At 41.5% G+C, this 15334-nt stretch overlaps 1 protein-coding gene and 1 long non-coding RNA gene across 2 annotated transcripts in view; one reads left to right on the top strand and one right to left on the bottom strand.

Moving 5' to 3' along the window:
* Window positions 1–15334, bottom strand: part of LOC115258700 (uncharacterized) — a 282925-nt gene that overhangs the window by 171877 nt on the left and 95714 nt on the right. The window lies entirely within an intron of this gene.
* Window positions 5636–15334, top strand: part of LOC115258666 (larval cuticle protein A2B-like) — a 56139-nt gene continuing 46440 nt past the window's right edge. Inside the window, exon 1 of the mRNA XM_029858908.2 lies at window positions 5636–5900. Within this exon, the coding sequence (XP_029714768.1) occupies window positions 5889–5900 (12 nt within the window). The 5' untranslated portion in view covers window positions 5636–5888. The remainder of the gene's footprint in view (window positions 5901–15334) is intronic.

The raw sequence follows: 15334 nt of genomic DNA, 5'->3' as shown, positions 1-15334 counted from the left end.
AATAACTATTCATCAAAGTATCGCTCTGTATTGGTCGCGAAAAAAGGTAAAAAAATGCTTGAAACCGAGAGATTGCTAAGTAATTGATTATACTTAGTCCACTCTGACTGAACGATGTTTGGAAAATCTACAACCAACTACAGTTCACACTCAAGTTTGTACATATTTGATGAAAAAATAATGCACAAGTAGGACAACAGTTATTAGGATTGATGTATAATTTGAGCAGGAAGTTTGAAATTTGATATTTCTGTTATTACACTGTTGATTACCATTTTCAATTTTTGTGTTCAGTCAGAGTGGACCAAGTACAACAGTTCAATATCACATAAAAGGTAGTCAATTAATGGGCTATTTAAGAATTCGTAACTTGAACATTTAATATCTGACAACTTTTGAACGTATTTTCATAGTTCGGTACGTTTTTGGAATATTGTGGTTACACTGTTCATAATAATTTATTCAGAAGACTGGCGTTTTTCAAAAATTCGTTCAGACAGAGTGAACCAACTACACAATTCTCAAATACCCGGAAAAATCAAAATCTTCATGAAACGGGTATTAGTACATTTCAATATGATGCCCAACAGCTGCTAAACAAACATGTTTTGTTTTGGAAAGGATTACGAAGAATAAGCTAATTTCAACTATTTTTCTTAGAGACACATGGTCCCACTGTCTGCACGCGAATTGCCACAATTTGCTTCAACACGATGATCTGTAAAATACGATATTGACCATAATAAAATTGATTTTCACGTGCTTTCTTGATCAATAATCATTAGAAAATGCATTAGGGAGCCATATGATTTGGAAACGTATTATATTTTGATGGTAAACTATTTTGATTATTGGATTTTAACCAATACATATTTTTTTCAATTCTCTTAACATCACGCATTTGGTACACTTTGACTGCACACTATTATCGATTTTCGCAGTTCAATTGTAACATTAAGAAAATCGGGTGAATGTTCCAAGTAGCTAAAGTAATTCTTAATCAAATGCCTTAAAAATCTAATTTTCGTCAATTTTGTTACTTGGTCCCCTCTGACTTAACGCCGACCAATTGTGAACCAATTGACTTGATTTTTCGTACACGGATAGTACTAATCGTGCCTACATGTGTACAAAATTTCATGAGAATCAGTTAAAAATTGGCTGAGTTATAGCAAAAATCCGACCGATGTAAAAAAAGAATCGGGTGTATCGAACCTCTCTTTGTTTTAAATATTACAAAATTTCTCTTGAGTTTCCAAAGATATTTTTGATTAAAATCCATAGGGTACAGAGACATACTAACAAGTAGAAAAATGATTTAGTTTGTTTTTGATCAAATTATTAGCGAACGAGAGAATCGATTAAGTCAGTTAGGCTCTAATGAAAAATCATTGTCGACTTAGTTTTACAGCTACATATTGACCGACCAGATGAAACCTGGCCAATAAATATTCGCTTTCCGAGACGATTCAGCTTAGCAATCATAATCTGGTGGTTTATTTTGTTGTAAGAGGACGAAAAAGCGGTATATATGGCATCCGCCTGTTTGTATATAACTATGGATTCTAGGTATGATGAATGGATGAGAACAGCTTTCCCGGGAAGCTTACCAGACTGATAAGAGCAACGATGGACGGTGTGCAGAACAGCGTAAGGATTCCGGGGGAACTATCCAGTTCATTCGAATCTCGACGGTGATGGACTTTCCTGCCTGACGAAAATGTGATGGAATTTCCTGGCTGCTATTCAACATCGCCCTGGAATGTGTTATGCGACGAGCCGGGCTCAACAGCCGGGGTACGTCGTTCACGAAACCCGGCCAATTTGTCTGTTTTGCGGATGACATGGATATTATTGCTAGAACATTTGGAACGGTGACAGAACTGTACACCCGCCTGAAACGTGAAGCAGCAAAGGTCGGACTGGTGGTGAATGCGGCTAAGACAAAGTACATGCTGGTAGATGGGACTGAGCGAGACAGGACAAACCTTGGCAGCGATGTTACGATAGACGGGGATATTTTCGAGGTGGTAGAAGAATTCGTCTACCTCGGTTCCTTGCTAACGGCTGACAATAACGTGAGCCGTGAAATACGAAGGCGCATCATCAGTGGGAGTCGTGCCTACTACGGACTCCAGAAGAAACTGCGGTCAAAAAAGACCCCCGCACCAAATGTACCATGTACAAGACGCTAATAAGATCGGTGGTTCTCTATGGACACGAGACATAGACGATGCTCGAGGAGGACCTGCAAGCACTCGGAGTTTTCGAGCGACGGGTGCTAAGGACGATCTTCGGCGGCGTGCAGAAGAACGGTGTGTGGCGGAGAAGGATGAACCACGAGCTCGCTGCACTTTACGGTGAACCCAACATCCTGAAAGTGACTAAAGCTGGACGGATACGGTGGACAGGGCATGTTGCAAGAATGCCGGACAGCAACCCTGCAAAGTTGGTGTTTGCTAACCAAGGCATGGGGCACAGAGAGCACGATGGGCGGACCAGGTGGAGCGGGATCTGGCGAGCGTTGGGCATGACCGATGTTGGAGAGCTGCAGCTGCAAATCGAGTATTATGGCGGTAAATTGTTGATTCAGTGTTATCATGAATTTGATGTTGAACTAAATAAATGAAAATGAGGTATGATGAAAGAAGGAAAGGTTCGTTGTCGTTGAACTTTTTTTTTTTTGGACATGACGAAACGTAGTCAATTTATTAAGCTTGAAAAAGTTCAACACAATGAGCTCGAATAGTTTCGAAGTCGTGTAGAATGCAGAAGTTCTCCAGTAATAGGGTTGTTTAGTGAATAAAATATTGGTATTTCTATAGCCTAATCGAAAGAGCTAATTTTTCTGAGTATAACGTGATTATTGCGTTCCAATAGCTTTGTTTTGATGGTTAAATGAACAAAATAGTATTAATTTCCGTGGATAGAATGACAGTTTAATCGATAAAGTTCGCCCAGAACAAAAAAAAATCCCATACAAACTTGCATATTAAAAATAGTTACCGGGCACCGAAAATGATGCAATTTTGGATTTCGACAAGTTTTAGAACAAATATTCCTAATCTTGATACTTCTAAAGAACCCAATTACTGACATCAGAGAACACACACGATTGTTCTTAACACGTTGAAAACATCCAGAATTGATCGAGCAATTGAAAATGCGTCAGTGTTTTTGAAATTCATGTTAATGGTTCTCATTAATTCTTGAGAAAAACTAAATTAAACTCATATAAGAAAACAATTTCGAAAGCGAAGACACCAACAATTTCTCGCAATTTAACAGTTGCACCAAGGGTTGCACTTTTTTACACTGACCCATTTAGAAATTTCATTTGGAAAAGCAAATTAGTTCATAAAAATTACGGGCAAGATGGCTTTCAAATCAATAGCTAACCCTTCCGTACTAACAAATACTCCTTCGCAAAACAACTATGGAAACACAGCGAATTCCTCAACCCGTGCCTTCCCGGGTACCACAAGGACATGGAAGGCACCAGGAATTAACTATATGTATGTTGAGCTCGCGAGTAGTGCACTGCACATTGAGAATGTTTAACTAGTATCGAGCCACATTACTAAATTCTCTGTGCAATATCCGAAGTTCTAGACTACTACAGATCAGCAACTACTTTATACAGTCATCTATATGTAAACGTCTGAGGACTGTTTTTTCGTTTATTTAAATAAATAAGGAAATTAAAGTTAGAAAGGCTACAAGAACAGAATTATTTACAATTCTGGCCACAAATATCGGAAGAAAACTTCATTCCAGTTCTTACAGCCGGATAGCACTGAACGATTTTCTAGAGCAAGTACACGACCGCGTTGTAAGCACGCACATGTTCGATTACAAAATGCCTTTTCAAAGGAGCACTTCACCGTGGACGACCTATGCGTCATCGTCCTGGGGCTGACCCGCGATCGCACAGCGTTGTCGCTGCGACGTCGTCGTTGCCACCCCGAAAATCTGTTTTCTGATCGCTTCGCGCGGTTCGCGCGACGGAGGTCGTTTGTTCGGAGAACACCACATTATCGGTGCGTCTCGATCTGGTGGGTACAGATCCGCGTGGCTTTCGGCTCGATGAGGGAGGCGCGCTCGTGAGAGCAAAAAAATGCTGTAAGGGGCAGTACAGGGTAAAATGCTAACTTGAGCTTGAACTTGCGCTTCATTGACCGGCGGTAGTTGCTATTCCAGTATCGCCAGATGTAATACACTTACAAAAGGAACCAAAGAGATCACTGCACGAAGGACTAACAGACATCTTCTGCGTGTAAGTGTTGATGGTAAGTGTTGATGGTCTATGCTAGTTTTTGGCCAGCATTACGCATTAGGAAAAAAACGGCTGTTCGGCAAAGGTTTGCGTTGGTGCGTTGATGCCGTTTGGTAGGTGTATGGAGGTAGACTTATGCTGAGCATACTGTGAACATGTAGACGTATTGGTAATTGATTATACTCAGTTGTGAAGTTTGAAGGAAAGAAAACAGCCTTTCTCACCCAGGATCAGGTATTCAACCAAAAATATACAGGAACTATTATAAAGTTTTTAGAAATTCTGAATATTCCTTCAGGGATTCCTTCAGAATCTCTGAACGATTCTGGAATTAACTTTTGAAATTTCTTAACCCTCCTTTGGCATAGGGGTAATTTTTTGCCCAAACCGCACACTGCGTCAGCGAGCTGCTGCCAACGTAATGCAAAAGGACGGTTAGGGGCTGTCCATAAACCACGTGGTCATGAAGGGGGGGGGGGGGTTCGGCCAATGACCATTTTGTATGGACAAATAAATTTTTTTGTATGGACTAATGACCACGCGGGGGGGGGGGGGGTTAAAAGTCCCAAAAAAATGACCACGTGGTTTATGGACAGCCCCTTAAAGACATTTTCTCAAAATTGCTCTAGAAGGCAGAATACTTTTATTATTTCTGTCAGAAGTTGCTAAGAAAAAATCTGGTTTTCACTTAAGGACAAACGTCTTGAAATCCCGCTTCAACAGTGCATCAGAACTTCAGACGCACAAATCTCAAAAACCAAGTTTCAAACAACAGTGCATTTTATTATTCTGTTCTTGCTCACTTGTAATAAGCTTAAAATAAGAAGATCAGCTGCGCTGGTTGTGTTTACGATGAGATTTGTGCGCTCGAAATCGTGAGTAGGTGCCAAAGTCGGCCATTGTGGCGGCCATTTTGGGATTCTAACAAGTCTGTCCTTAAGTTTCATTACAAACCATTGTTTGTTCCTGTAACTTAGTCAAACTTTAAGGGCAAGACCATCGCCAGTCGCATTTACCGGCTTCTTCGGCAGGAGCATTTCACCCTCAGCTTCCCCATGTTTGAGTAAAAACGCGTTGAACTTGCATTCAGTCAACCACGCGCGTAAAGTGAGAGAACACTTCGTTCGCGCCAAGATCGCATCGAGCAACAAGATTGTTGCAGCGGCTGGGGCTGGGGGTGCGTTCTATATGCGTTACAACGATCGCGCGCGACAACGCGACGCGTTTCGGATTGTGTTTTGATCGATCGTCGCCGATCGGATACATGCGCTGCTGTGGAGCATGCATGGCAGCTAGCCAGCCAGAGCGGGTGGGGTGAATTCTCTTTTTGATAATGCTCCGGCTGCGGGGTCGGGGGCTGGTTTCGGGCTGAGGCTGAGTTGGTGGCGTTGGGGTGGCTTTTTTACTTTACATCGTGCCCGATGTGTAACTCCGTTTTTTTTGTAATTTCACGCAGCAGCCCCAAGCTTTGACAACTTTTTCTGTCCGAGGTATATAAAGTGCGTAAGGCGACCTGGAATGGTATCAAAGTTTAGTAAACCAGCAACGTTACAACACACGTGTCCTCTACGTTCCCAGTAACCAGCGCAGAACAAATTCCAAGCCGCCGAAAATGTTGTCCAAGGTGGGTGAAAAGTTGTGGGGGTGAAGTGATTAGAATAAAGAAGTTCCTGAAAGGAAGGATCGACCGGTAGTGAGTTTTTGGTGTTAAATTAAAATTTGGTTCTAAACAGTGAAGGGAAGCAAAAGTTCCTTGGCATGATTTTGGGATTGACCAATTTAAAACTCTACACCATGAATGAAGCGTTAAGATTTATTGGACTGTATGAAGATGAGAAAATGTGAAAGTGTTAAAAAAAGACGCTTCTACTAAGTGACAAAGAATAACAGCAGCGAAGATAATCAAATCAGTTTTCTAGTAAATCAAATGTTTATATGGAAGTGCAATGATTTTTTAAGGTGTTGGCAATATTGACATTTTGAGTTTATTATTCGTAATTTACTAAACTTTTCAACTAAACTTTAATATGTCGTGTTTTTCGGGAAATGAGCGATTCATTTTTTGCCCCATATCCCTTTCGTGACGAACCAACACAATTGTGCTGTTGAGCGGTAACAGTTTTGCATATTTTTTTCATCTGTTTAGACTTTGTTTTATATGATGTAAATTGTTCCACTAATTCAGCCATTACTTATACTTGTATGTGTGAAATAAACTTTTGTTTACGTTGCCTATAAAATTTACCACAACAAGGTAAACAAAAAGTGGGCAAAAACGGTAAAACATGAAAAAGTTTTATCTGTCGTATATTATTTATTTCCGATTTATCTACGTAGTCAATGCTAGAAATCAAAAGATAAAGAGTAGTTCTTTCAAATGAGTAAAAATAATAATTACTTTTTTGGGAAATCTAAGAGTTCTGGAGAGCCAAAGTTGAGCATTTTGTATGGAGATTTCACTTTTTTGCGCTCCGTCACGAAAGGGATATTGGCAATACCTGAATAGATTTTATCCAAATTCTTTTCAATATTCTCTAGCTCTAGGTGTTTTTTTTTGTCAGTTATTCTGTTTCTAGCGTTATTTTTTTAATTGTTAATGTTTTCAAAAATGTGAAAGTTTCTCAAAAATGTTCGGCAATTTATTTTATGTAAACCATTGCCTGATAGCTCCGTAATAATTCTAGTTTTAATTTTTAGCTCTTTCTTTGTAACTCCATTGTTAACTGTAAGCATATTTTTTTTGTTTTTTTTTTATTACAATGTGTTGTCTTTGATGACATTGACTCTTTTTATAAGTTTGTATAATATACCAAAAACTCGTCCATCAGCCGTGTACTAATCTTCAGTAGAGATGGTATTTCATTTGTGAAAATGAAACTTGTCTTTACTCCAGATAACACTGCTTTCAAACTTGTTCAAGAATTTACATTTTCATAAAGCATAATATTATCAAACTATTTTGTGTGTATAGCTTGCATTTATTTGCTCAACATCACATTAAAGATAAGACAAAATCAACAATAGTACGCCACAATACTCGGTTTGTGGCTCCCGCTCTCCATCCTCGGTCCCGCCCAATGCTCGCCAAGTCACGCTCCACCTGGTCCCCCCCCCCCCATCGTGTTCTTTGCGCTCCACGCCTCCTTGTGCCAACCGGAACAGTTGCGAACACCAACTTTGCAGGGTTGTTGTCCGGCATTCTTGCAACAGGCCCTGCCCATCGTATCCTTCCAACTTTGGCCACCTTCTGGATGTTGGGTTCGTCGTAAAGTGGAGAATCCACTCTGCATTCTGTGGAGAATCCACTCTGGATTCTGTGGAGAATTCTCCGTGGATTTTGGGGAGAATCCTCCCAGGGTTCTGTGAAGAATTCTCCCAGAGTTCTGAGAAGAATCCGCTCAGGATTCTGTGGACAATCCTCTCAAGATTTTGTGGAGAATCCATTCAGGTTTCTGTGGAGAATCCTCTCTGAATTCTGCGAAGAAACCTCTCAGGATTCTGAGGAGAATCCTCTCAGGATTCTGAAGAGAATCCTCTCAGGATTCTGAGGAGAATCCTCTCAGGATTCTGAGGAGAAACCTCTCAGGATTCTGAGGAGAATCCTCTCAGGATTCTGAGGAGAATCCTCTCAGGATTCTGAGGAGAATCCTCTCAGGATTCTGAGGAGAATCCTCTCAGGATTCTGAGGAGAATCCTCTCAGGATTCTGAGGAGAATCCTCTCAGGATTCTGAGGAGAATCCTCTCAGGATTCTGATGAGAATCCTCTCAGGATTCTGATGAGAATCCTCTCAGGATTCTGATGAGAATCCTCTCAGGATTCTGATGAGAATCCTCTCAGGATTCTGATGAGAATCCTCTCAGGATTCTGAGGAGAATCCTCTCAGGATTCTGAGGAGAATCCTCTCAGGATTCTGAGGAGAATCCTCTCACGATTCTGAGGAGAATCCTCTCAGGATTCTGAGGAGAATCCTCTCAGGATTCTGAGGAGAATCCTCTCAGGATTCTGAGGAGAATCCTCTCAGGATTCTGAGGAGAATCCTCTCAGGATTCTGAGGAGAATCCTCTCAGGATTCTGAGGAGAATCCTCTCAGGATTCTGAGGAGAATCCTCTCAGGATTCTGAGGAGAATCCTCTCAGGATTCTGATGAGAATCCTCTCAGGATTCTGATGAGAATCCTCTCAGGATTCTGATGAGAATCCTCTCAGGATTCTGATGAGAATCCTCTCAGGATTCTGATGAGAATCCTCTCAGGATTCTGAGGAGAATCCTCTCAGGATTCTGAGGAGAATCCTCTCAGGATTCTGAGGAGAATCCTCTCAGGATTCTGAGGAGAATCCTCTCACGATTCTGAGGAGAATCCTCTCAGGATTCTGAGGAGAATCCTCTCAGGATTCTGAGGAGAATCCTCTCAGGATTCTGAGGAGAATCCTCTCAGGATTCTGTAGAGAATCCTCTCAGGATTTTGAGGAGAATCCTCTCAGGATTCTGAGGAGAATCCTCTCAGGATTCTGAGGAGAATCCTCTCAGGATTCTGAGGAGAATCCTCTCAGGATTCTGAGAAGAATTCTCTCAAGATGCTGAGGGGAATCCTCTCAACATTCTGAGGAGAATCCTCTCAGGATTCTGAGGAGAATCCTCTCAGAATTCTGAGGAGAATCCTCTCAGGATTCTGAGGAGAATCCTCTCAGGATTCTGAGGAGAATCCTCTCAGGATTCTGAGGAGAATCCTCTCAGGATTCTGAGGAGAATCCTCTCAGGATTCTGAGGAGAATCCTCTCAGGATTCTTAGGAGAATCCTCTCAGGATTCTGAGGAGAATCCTCTCAGGATTCTGAGGAGAATCCTCTCAGGATTCTGAGGAGAATCCTCTCAGGATTCTGAGGAGAATCCTCTCAGGATTCTGAGGAGAATCCTCTCAGGATTCTGAGGAGAATCCTCTCAGGATTCTGAGGAGAATCCTCTCAGGATTCTGAGGAGAATCCTCTCAGGATTCTGAGGAGAATCCTCTCAGGATTCTGAGGAGAATCCTCTCAGGATTCTGAGGAGAATCCTCTCAGGATTCTGAGGAGAATCCTCTCAGGATTCTGAGGAGAATCCTCTCAGGATTCTGAGGAGAATCCTCTCAGGATTCTGAGGAGAATCCTCTCAGGATTCTGAGGAGAATCCTCTCAGGATTTTGAGGAGAATCCTCTCAGGATTCTGAGGAGAATCCTCTCAGGATTCTGAGGAGAATCCTCTCAGGATTCTGAGGAGAATCCTCTCAGGATTCTGAGGAGAATCCTCTCAGGATTCTGAGGAGAATCCTCTCAGGATTCTGAGGAGAATCCTCTCAGGATTCTGAGGAGAATCCTCTCAGGATTCTGAGGAGAATCCTCTCAGGATTCTGAGGAGAATCCTCTCAGGATTCTGAGGAGAATCCTCTCAGGATTCTGAGGAGAATCCTCTCAGGATTTTGAGGAGAATCCTCTCAGGATTTTGAGGAGAATCCTCTCAGGATTCTGAGGAGAATCCTCTCAGGATTCTGAGAAGAATCCTCTCAGGATTCTGAGGAGAATCCTCTCAGGGTTCTGAGGAGAATCCTCTCAGGATTTTGAGGAGAATCCTCTCAGGATTCTGAGGAGAATCCTCTCACGATGCTGAGGAGAATCCTCTCAACATTCTGAGGAGAATCCTCTCAGGATTCTGAGGAGAATCCTCTCAGAATCCTCTCACGATGCTGAGGAGAATCCTCTCAGGATTCTGAGGAGAATCCTCTCAGGATTTTGAGGAGAATCCTCTCAGGATTCTGAGGAGAATCCTCTCAGGATTTTGAGGAGAATCCTCTCAGGATTCTGAGGAGAATCCTCTCAGGATTCTGAGGAGAATCCTCTCAGGATTCTGAGGAGAATCCTCTCAGGATTCTGAGGAGAATCCTCTCAGGATTCTGAGGAGAATCCTCTCAGGATTCTGTAGAGAATCCTCTCAGGATTCTGTAGAGAATCCTCTCAGGATTCTGTAGAGAATCCTCTCAGGATTCTGTAGAGAATCCTCTCAGGATTCTGATGAGAATCCTCTCAGGATTCTGCAGAGAATCCTCTCAGGATTCTGTAGAGAATCCTCTCAGGATTCTGTAGAGAATCATCTCAGGATTCTGTAGAGAATCCTCTCAGGATTCGGTAGAGAATCCTCTCAGGATTCTGTAGAGAATCCTCTCAGGATTCTGTAGAGAATCCTCTCAGGATACTGTAGAGAATCCTCTCAGGATTCTGTAGAGAATCCTCTCAGGATTCTGTAGAGAATCCTATCAGGATTATGTAGAGAATCCACTCAGGATTCTGTAGAGAATCCTCTCAGGATTCTGTAGAGAATCCTCTCAGGATTCTGTAGAGAATCCTCTCAGGATTCTGAGGAGAATCCTCTCAGGATTCTGTAGAGAATCTTCTCAGGATTCTGTAGAGAATCCTCTCAGGATTCTGTAGAGAATCCTCTCAGGATTCTGTAGAGAATCCTCTCAGGATTCTGTAGAGAATCCTCTCAGGATTCTGTAGAGAATCCTCTCAGGATTCTGTAGAGAATCCTCTCAGGATTCTGTAGAGAATCCTCTCAGAATTCTGTAGAGAATCCTCTCAGGATTCTGTAGAGAATCCTCTCAGGATTCTGTAGAGAATCCTCTCAGGATTCTGTAGAGAATCCTCTCAGGATTCTGTAGAGAATCCTCTCAGGATTCTGTAGAGAATCCTCTCAGGATTCTGTAGAGAATCCTCTCAGGATTCTGTAGAGAATCCTCTCAGGATTCTGTAGAGAATCCTCTCAGGATTCTGTAGAGAATCCTCTCAGGATTCTGTAGAGAATCCTCTCAGGATTCTGTAGAGAATCCTCTCAGGATTCTGTAGAGAATCCTCTCAGGATTCTGTAGAGAATCCTCTCAGGATTCTGTAGAGAATCCTCTCAGGATTCTGTAGAGAATCCTCTCAGGATTCTGTAGAGAATCCTCTCAGGATTCTGTAGAGAATTCTCTCAGGATTCTGTAGAGAATCCTCTCAGGATTCTGTAGAGAATCCTCTCAGGAATTGTGTGAAATATCCTCTCCAGATTCTGTGAGCATCCTGTCCGGATTCTGTGCAGAATCATTTCTGGATTCTGTGCAGAATCCTCTCCGGATTCTGTGTAGAACACTTCCCGGATTCCATGGAAAATCCTTTCTGGATTTTGTGGAGAATCCTCTCCAGATTCTACGAAGACTCCTCTCAGTGGTCTGTGGACAACCCTCTTTGAGTTCTATGGAAAATCCTTTCTGAATTCTGTAGAGAATCCTCTCAGGATTCTGTAGAGAATTCTCTCAGGATTCTGTAGAGAATCCTCTCAGGATTCTGTAGAGAATCCTCTCAGGAATTGTGTGAAATATCCTCTCCAGATTCTGTGAGCATCCTGTCCGGATTCTGTGCAGAATCATTTCTGGATTCTGTGCAGAATCCTCTCCGGATTCTGTGTAGAACACTTCCCGGATTCCATGGAAAATCCTTTCTGGATTTTGTGGAGAATCCTCTCCAGATTCTACGAAGACTCCTCTCAGTGGTCTGTGGACAACCCTCTTTGAGTTCTATGGAAAATCCTTTCTGAATTCTGTGTGAAAAATCCTGTGTGAAAAATCCTCTCCGAATTCTGTCGGTTCTGTGGAGAACCCAATCCCCCTCCCCTCCTAACTGGAGATTCAATGCTAATGATACCGAACCCAAATGACTTGGACTTCCTTTCAGTTAATGCGATCTTAAAATAAACTAATAACAACAAAATAATCATTTCATTAAGTTACGTAATAATTTCTCTATTTTCACTAGAACTGAAAAGTCTACATCAAAGACATCGTCTTTCTTCCATCCTCGTATGCAAAGGTCTGACATATCGAAAGCCCTTTCCTCTTGATAGAGACAACATCACCAAAGGACTGTTTCCTGATGTGGAAGGACTTTTCATCGTTAGTTTCAATAATTTCCAAGGGATGGAACCTTTTCTTTTTACTGATGGTTGCACTTTACTTTCCGTTTGATGAATTCAGATTTTTAATTACACCATGCCCTCATCACTTCATCTCTTATGCATGCTTCCGGCACTGTGCGATAAACCTGACTGAACTCAACTAGTCGAATTGGTAGAAATTAGTAATCGGACCGGATATATGAAGATAAGTTACATTTGTTCCGTCTAAATAGTTTTACTTGGATCGCACTCATCAGAAAAATCCTTTCGATGATGAAACGTCAGCACTAGAGTAGTCACATTTATTGCTTTTTTTTTCATCAAGAAAAAAAATGTGAAAATCACACAGCAAATAGTTGCTCACAAGTGGGTAGAAGACGGAGAACACCCACGCAGATACTGTCGTCCTGTCCCTCTTTTCTCTTCTACACTTTTGACGGTGAAGCTCAGTAAAAATGATCGTGTCGCAACGTCGTCGTGGTCCAACGAAGTTGTCCCGCTGCAACGACGACGGCGACATGGCATTCAGTGGAAAATGAAACTTAAATTAGCTCCAGTTGAAGTTGCCCCCTTTTTTTGCATTCGTGCTTGCAGAATACCAGAGCAAAACAACCTTAAGCAATGATGAACCTTTGCTGCAGGTCCCTTGGTGAAGTGTTTACATTTTAACCATTGCAAAGTGGGGTGGAATGCTGGAGATATCACTGGCGGAAAATCAAAAGAAACCGAGATACCTGAATTCTGATTCTACCGATTGCTAAAGAACACAGAAGAGTATATTGTTCTCGTAGTAGACAAGTTGAAAAGAGGCTACTGAGCCAGTTTCACAACTTTCAGGGTTATGTTGAACCGCAGACATAAAAGTTCATCACCTTGTCGTCATTCCTCTAATGAACTGGACAATTGACTAGAAGCACTCCAATCATCATTGCTTTGATCACTCTGGTGAGCTTCCCAGGAAACCTGTTCCCATCTTTGATTTTCTATAGCTGCAAACGGTCCATGTTGTACTACGCCATCTTGATGTCGGTGGTGTTGGGAACTGGTATTCATGCATTTCTAGAACCTGATCCGTTGTCGACCGGCCGTCAATGAAACTGGCTCGATAACGTTGCACAAACTCACTTGCTTTAGGTGACAGACGACAGCAGATGATGCGGGATAGGGTAACACTTTATCCCTTACGTGACGAACCAACACAGTTGTGCTGTTAAGCAACAACAGTTTGCTTGCAGTTTGCTTGGGTATGAGATATTTACCACAACAAGTTAAACAAAATCGTAGAACGTGAAAAAGTTTTATCTGTCGCATATTTTTTATTATCGATTTATATAGGAAGTCAAAGCTAGAAATCGAAAGATAAAGAGTAGTTCTTCCAAATAAGGAAGAACAATTGCCGTTTTGTGGGAAAATCTAAGAGTTCTGAAGAGCCAAATTTGAGCCATTTGTATGGAGATTTAAGTTTTATGCGCTCCGTCCCGAAAGGGTTATAGACAGCATTTGGACTACATCGCACTTTAGGTGATTCAATCTGAAACCGGAAGTAGTTACTCAATGGTCCAGAGCGACCGACAAAGGGGGTCGGGGTGCGACCCGTCTACAAGTGTACCGCTTACTTCTACAGTTTTATTGCTTTGGTTTATGAGACACGAGGCCGGGGAGCTGCCTTGTGATAGAGTAAACGAGCAAAAATACGAAGTGAAAAACAGCCACAACAGAACTGGCTGGAACTGGTTTATCCGGAACGGGAATTTTCCCCTTGGAATTGTGTCGCAAGATACTTTCCTGGCATAACTTGCCGCTGGACTGAAGAGTTGACAAACCAAGGCAACAAGTTTTCTTGTGCGTTTTACATATTTTTCGTACTGCAATTTCTGAAATGGGAACAGTTTTTCGATAGCAAAATTGCTTCGAGGAAAAATCGATTTTTTTTTGCAAATCAAACAATGACAAAAGTAGCCTGGAAGTGAGTGAATTGTTCAAGTCGGTGGTCGATGCAAACTTGAAACGCGAATTTCAAATGGTAGTGATATGATAATGAATCGTCGTCATAAGTGAGCCACCAAACAGGCAAATATTGATTACTCTAGTATTGAAGGCCTCATCCGTAATACTCACTTCTAAAAGCTAATAGCTCCAACCAAGTTGAAAATTCAATGTTTTTCAAAAAACCAATGCAGATAAAAAAATGTGGTATCACCGTGTATCTGTGACTTGGCATTTGATTTTTTTTTTCTGAACAAACAATGTATTGAATTATGAAAAAGGGCACTGTTGAACAATGTTGCGGCTCTATGAACAAATCGCTGGAATTTGAAAATACACATAACATATGATGGCTTCCGAACGTGAGGTGCATTTTTGGCAATAACAATTCAAAATATCAATTGTAACTGGATTCATCCACGAGACAGTACGGAATGGTCCTTTTTTCCTATGTCCATAAAAATTTCGTTTAAAAGTGTCTTCAAACTACAAGGTTTAAAAGTGTATCAAACTACAGGCGTGGAACGGACCTGGTGTGATGGTTAGAACACTTGACTATCACGCCGAGGACCTGGGATCGAATCCCACTTCAGACAAACTCACAAAAAGTGGGTTCTTCCTTCGGAAGGGAAGTAAAGCGTGGGTCCCGAGATGAACTAGCCTAGGGCTAAAAATCTCGTTAATACAGATAAAAAAAAACTACAGGCTACTCTGCATAATTGAAATCAGTAATAGGTGAAGGAGCCAACATATACTTGACATTTTTGTCATGTTATATGTAAGGAGGTCAAAATGGGTCACTTCTTCTTATCGTCCCATTTTATTTTATTTTTATTTATTTTTTTTTCAAAGAGGATCTACTTCACGTGGCATCTTTAGATCCGATGTAAAATCTGCAAAAATGTAAGCTGACGAGATCAGCTAGCCCCACATTAGTCGAGCTCCACACAAAGGGACAGCCAAAACTTCAAAAAAAAATCATTTGATATTTTTGTACTTTATAACAAAGTTAATGTGCTGTACTTCAATAATTCTTGATAAAAGCATACCGGCTTTCAATGATGTTTTTACTGTCAGAGAGAAGTCATAAAACTTAAAAACGATCATTCAAACAA

The sequence above is a fragment of the Aedes albopictus genome, chromosome 2, assembly GCF_035046485.1.
Source record: "Aedes albopictus strain Foshan chromosome 2, AalbF5, whole genome shotgun sequence".
In the NCBI taxonomy this organism is placed as follows: Eukaryota; Metazoa; Arthropoda; class Insecta; order Diptera; family Culicidae; genus Aedes; species Aedes albopictus.
This window is presented reverse-complemented; position numbering and strand designations above follow the sequence as displayed.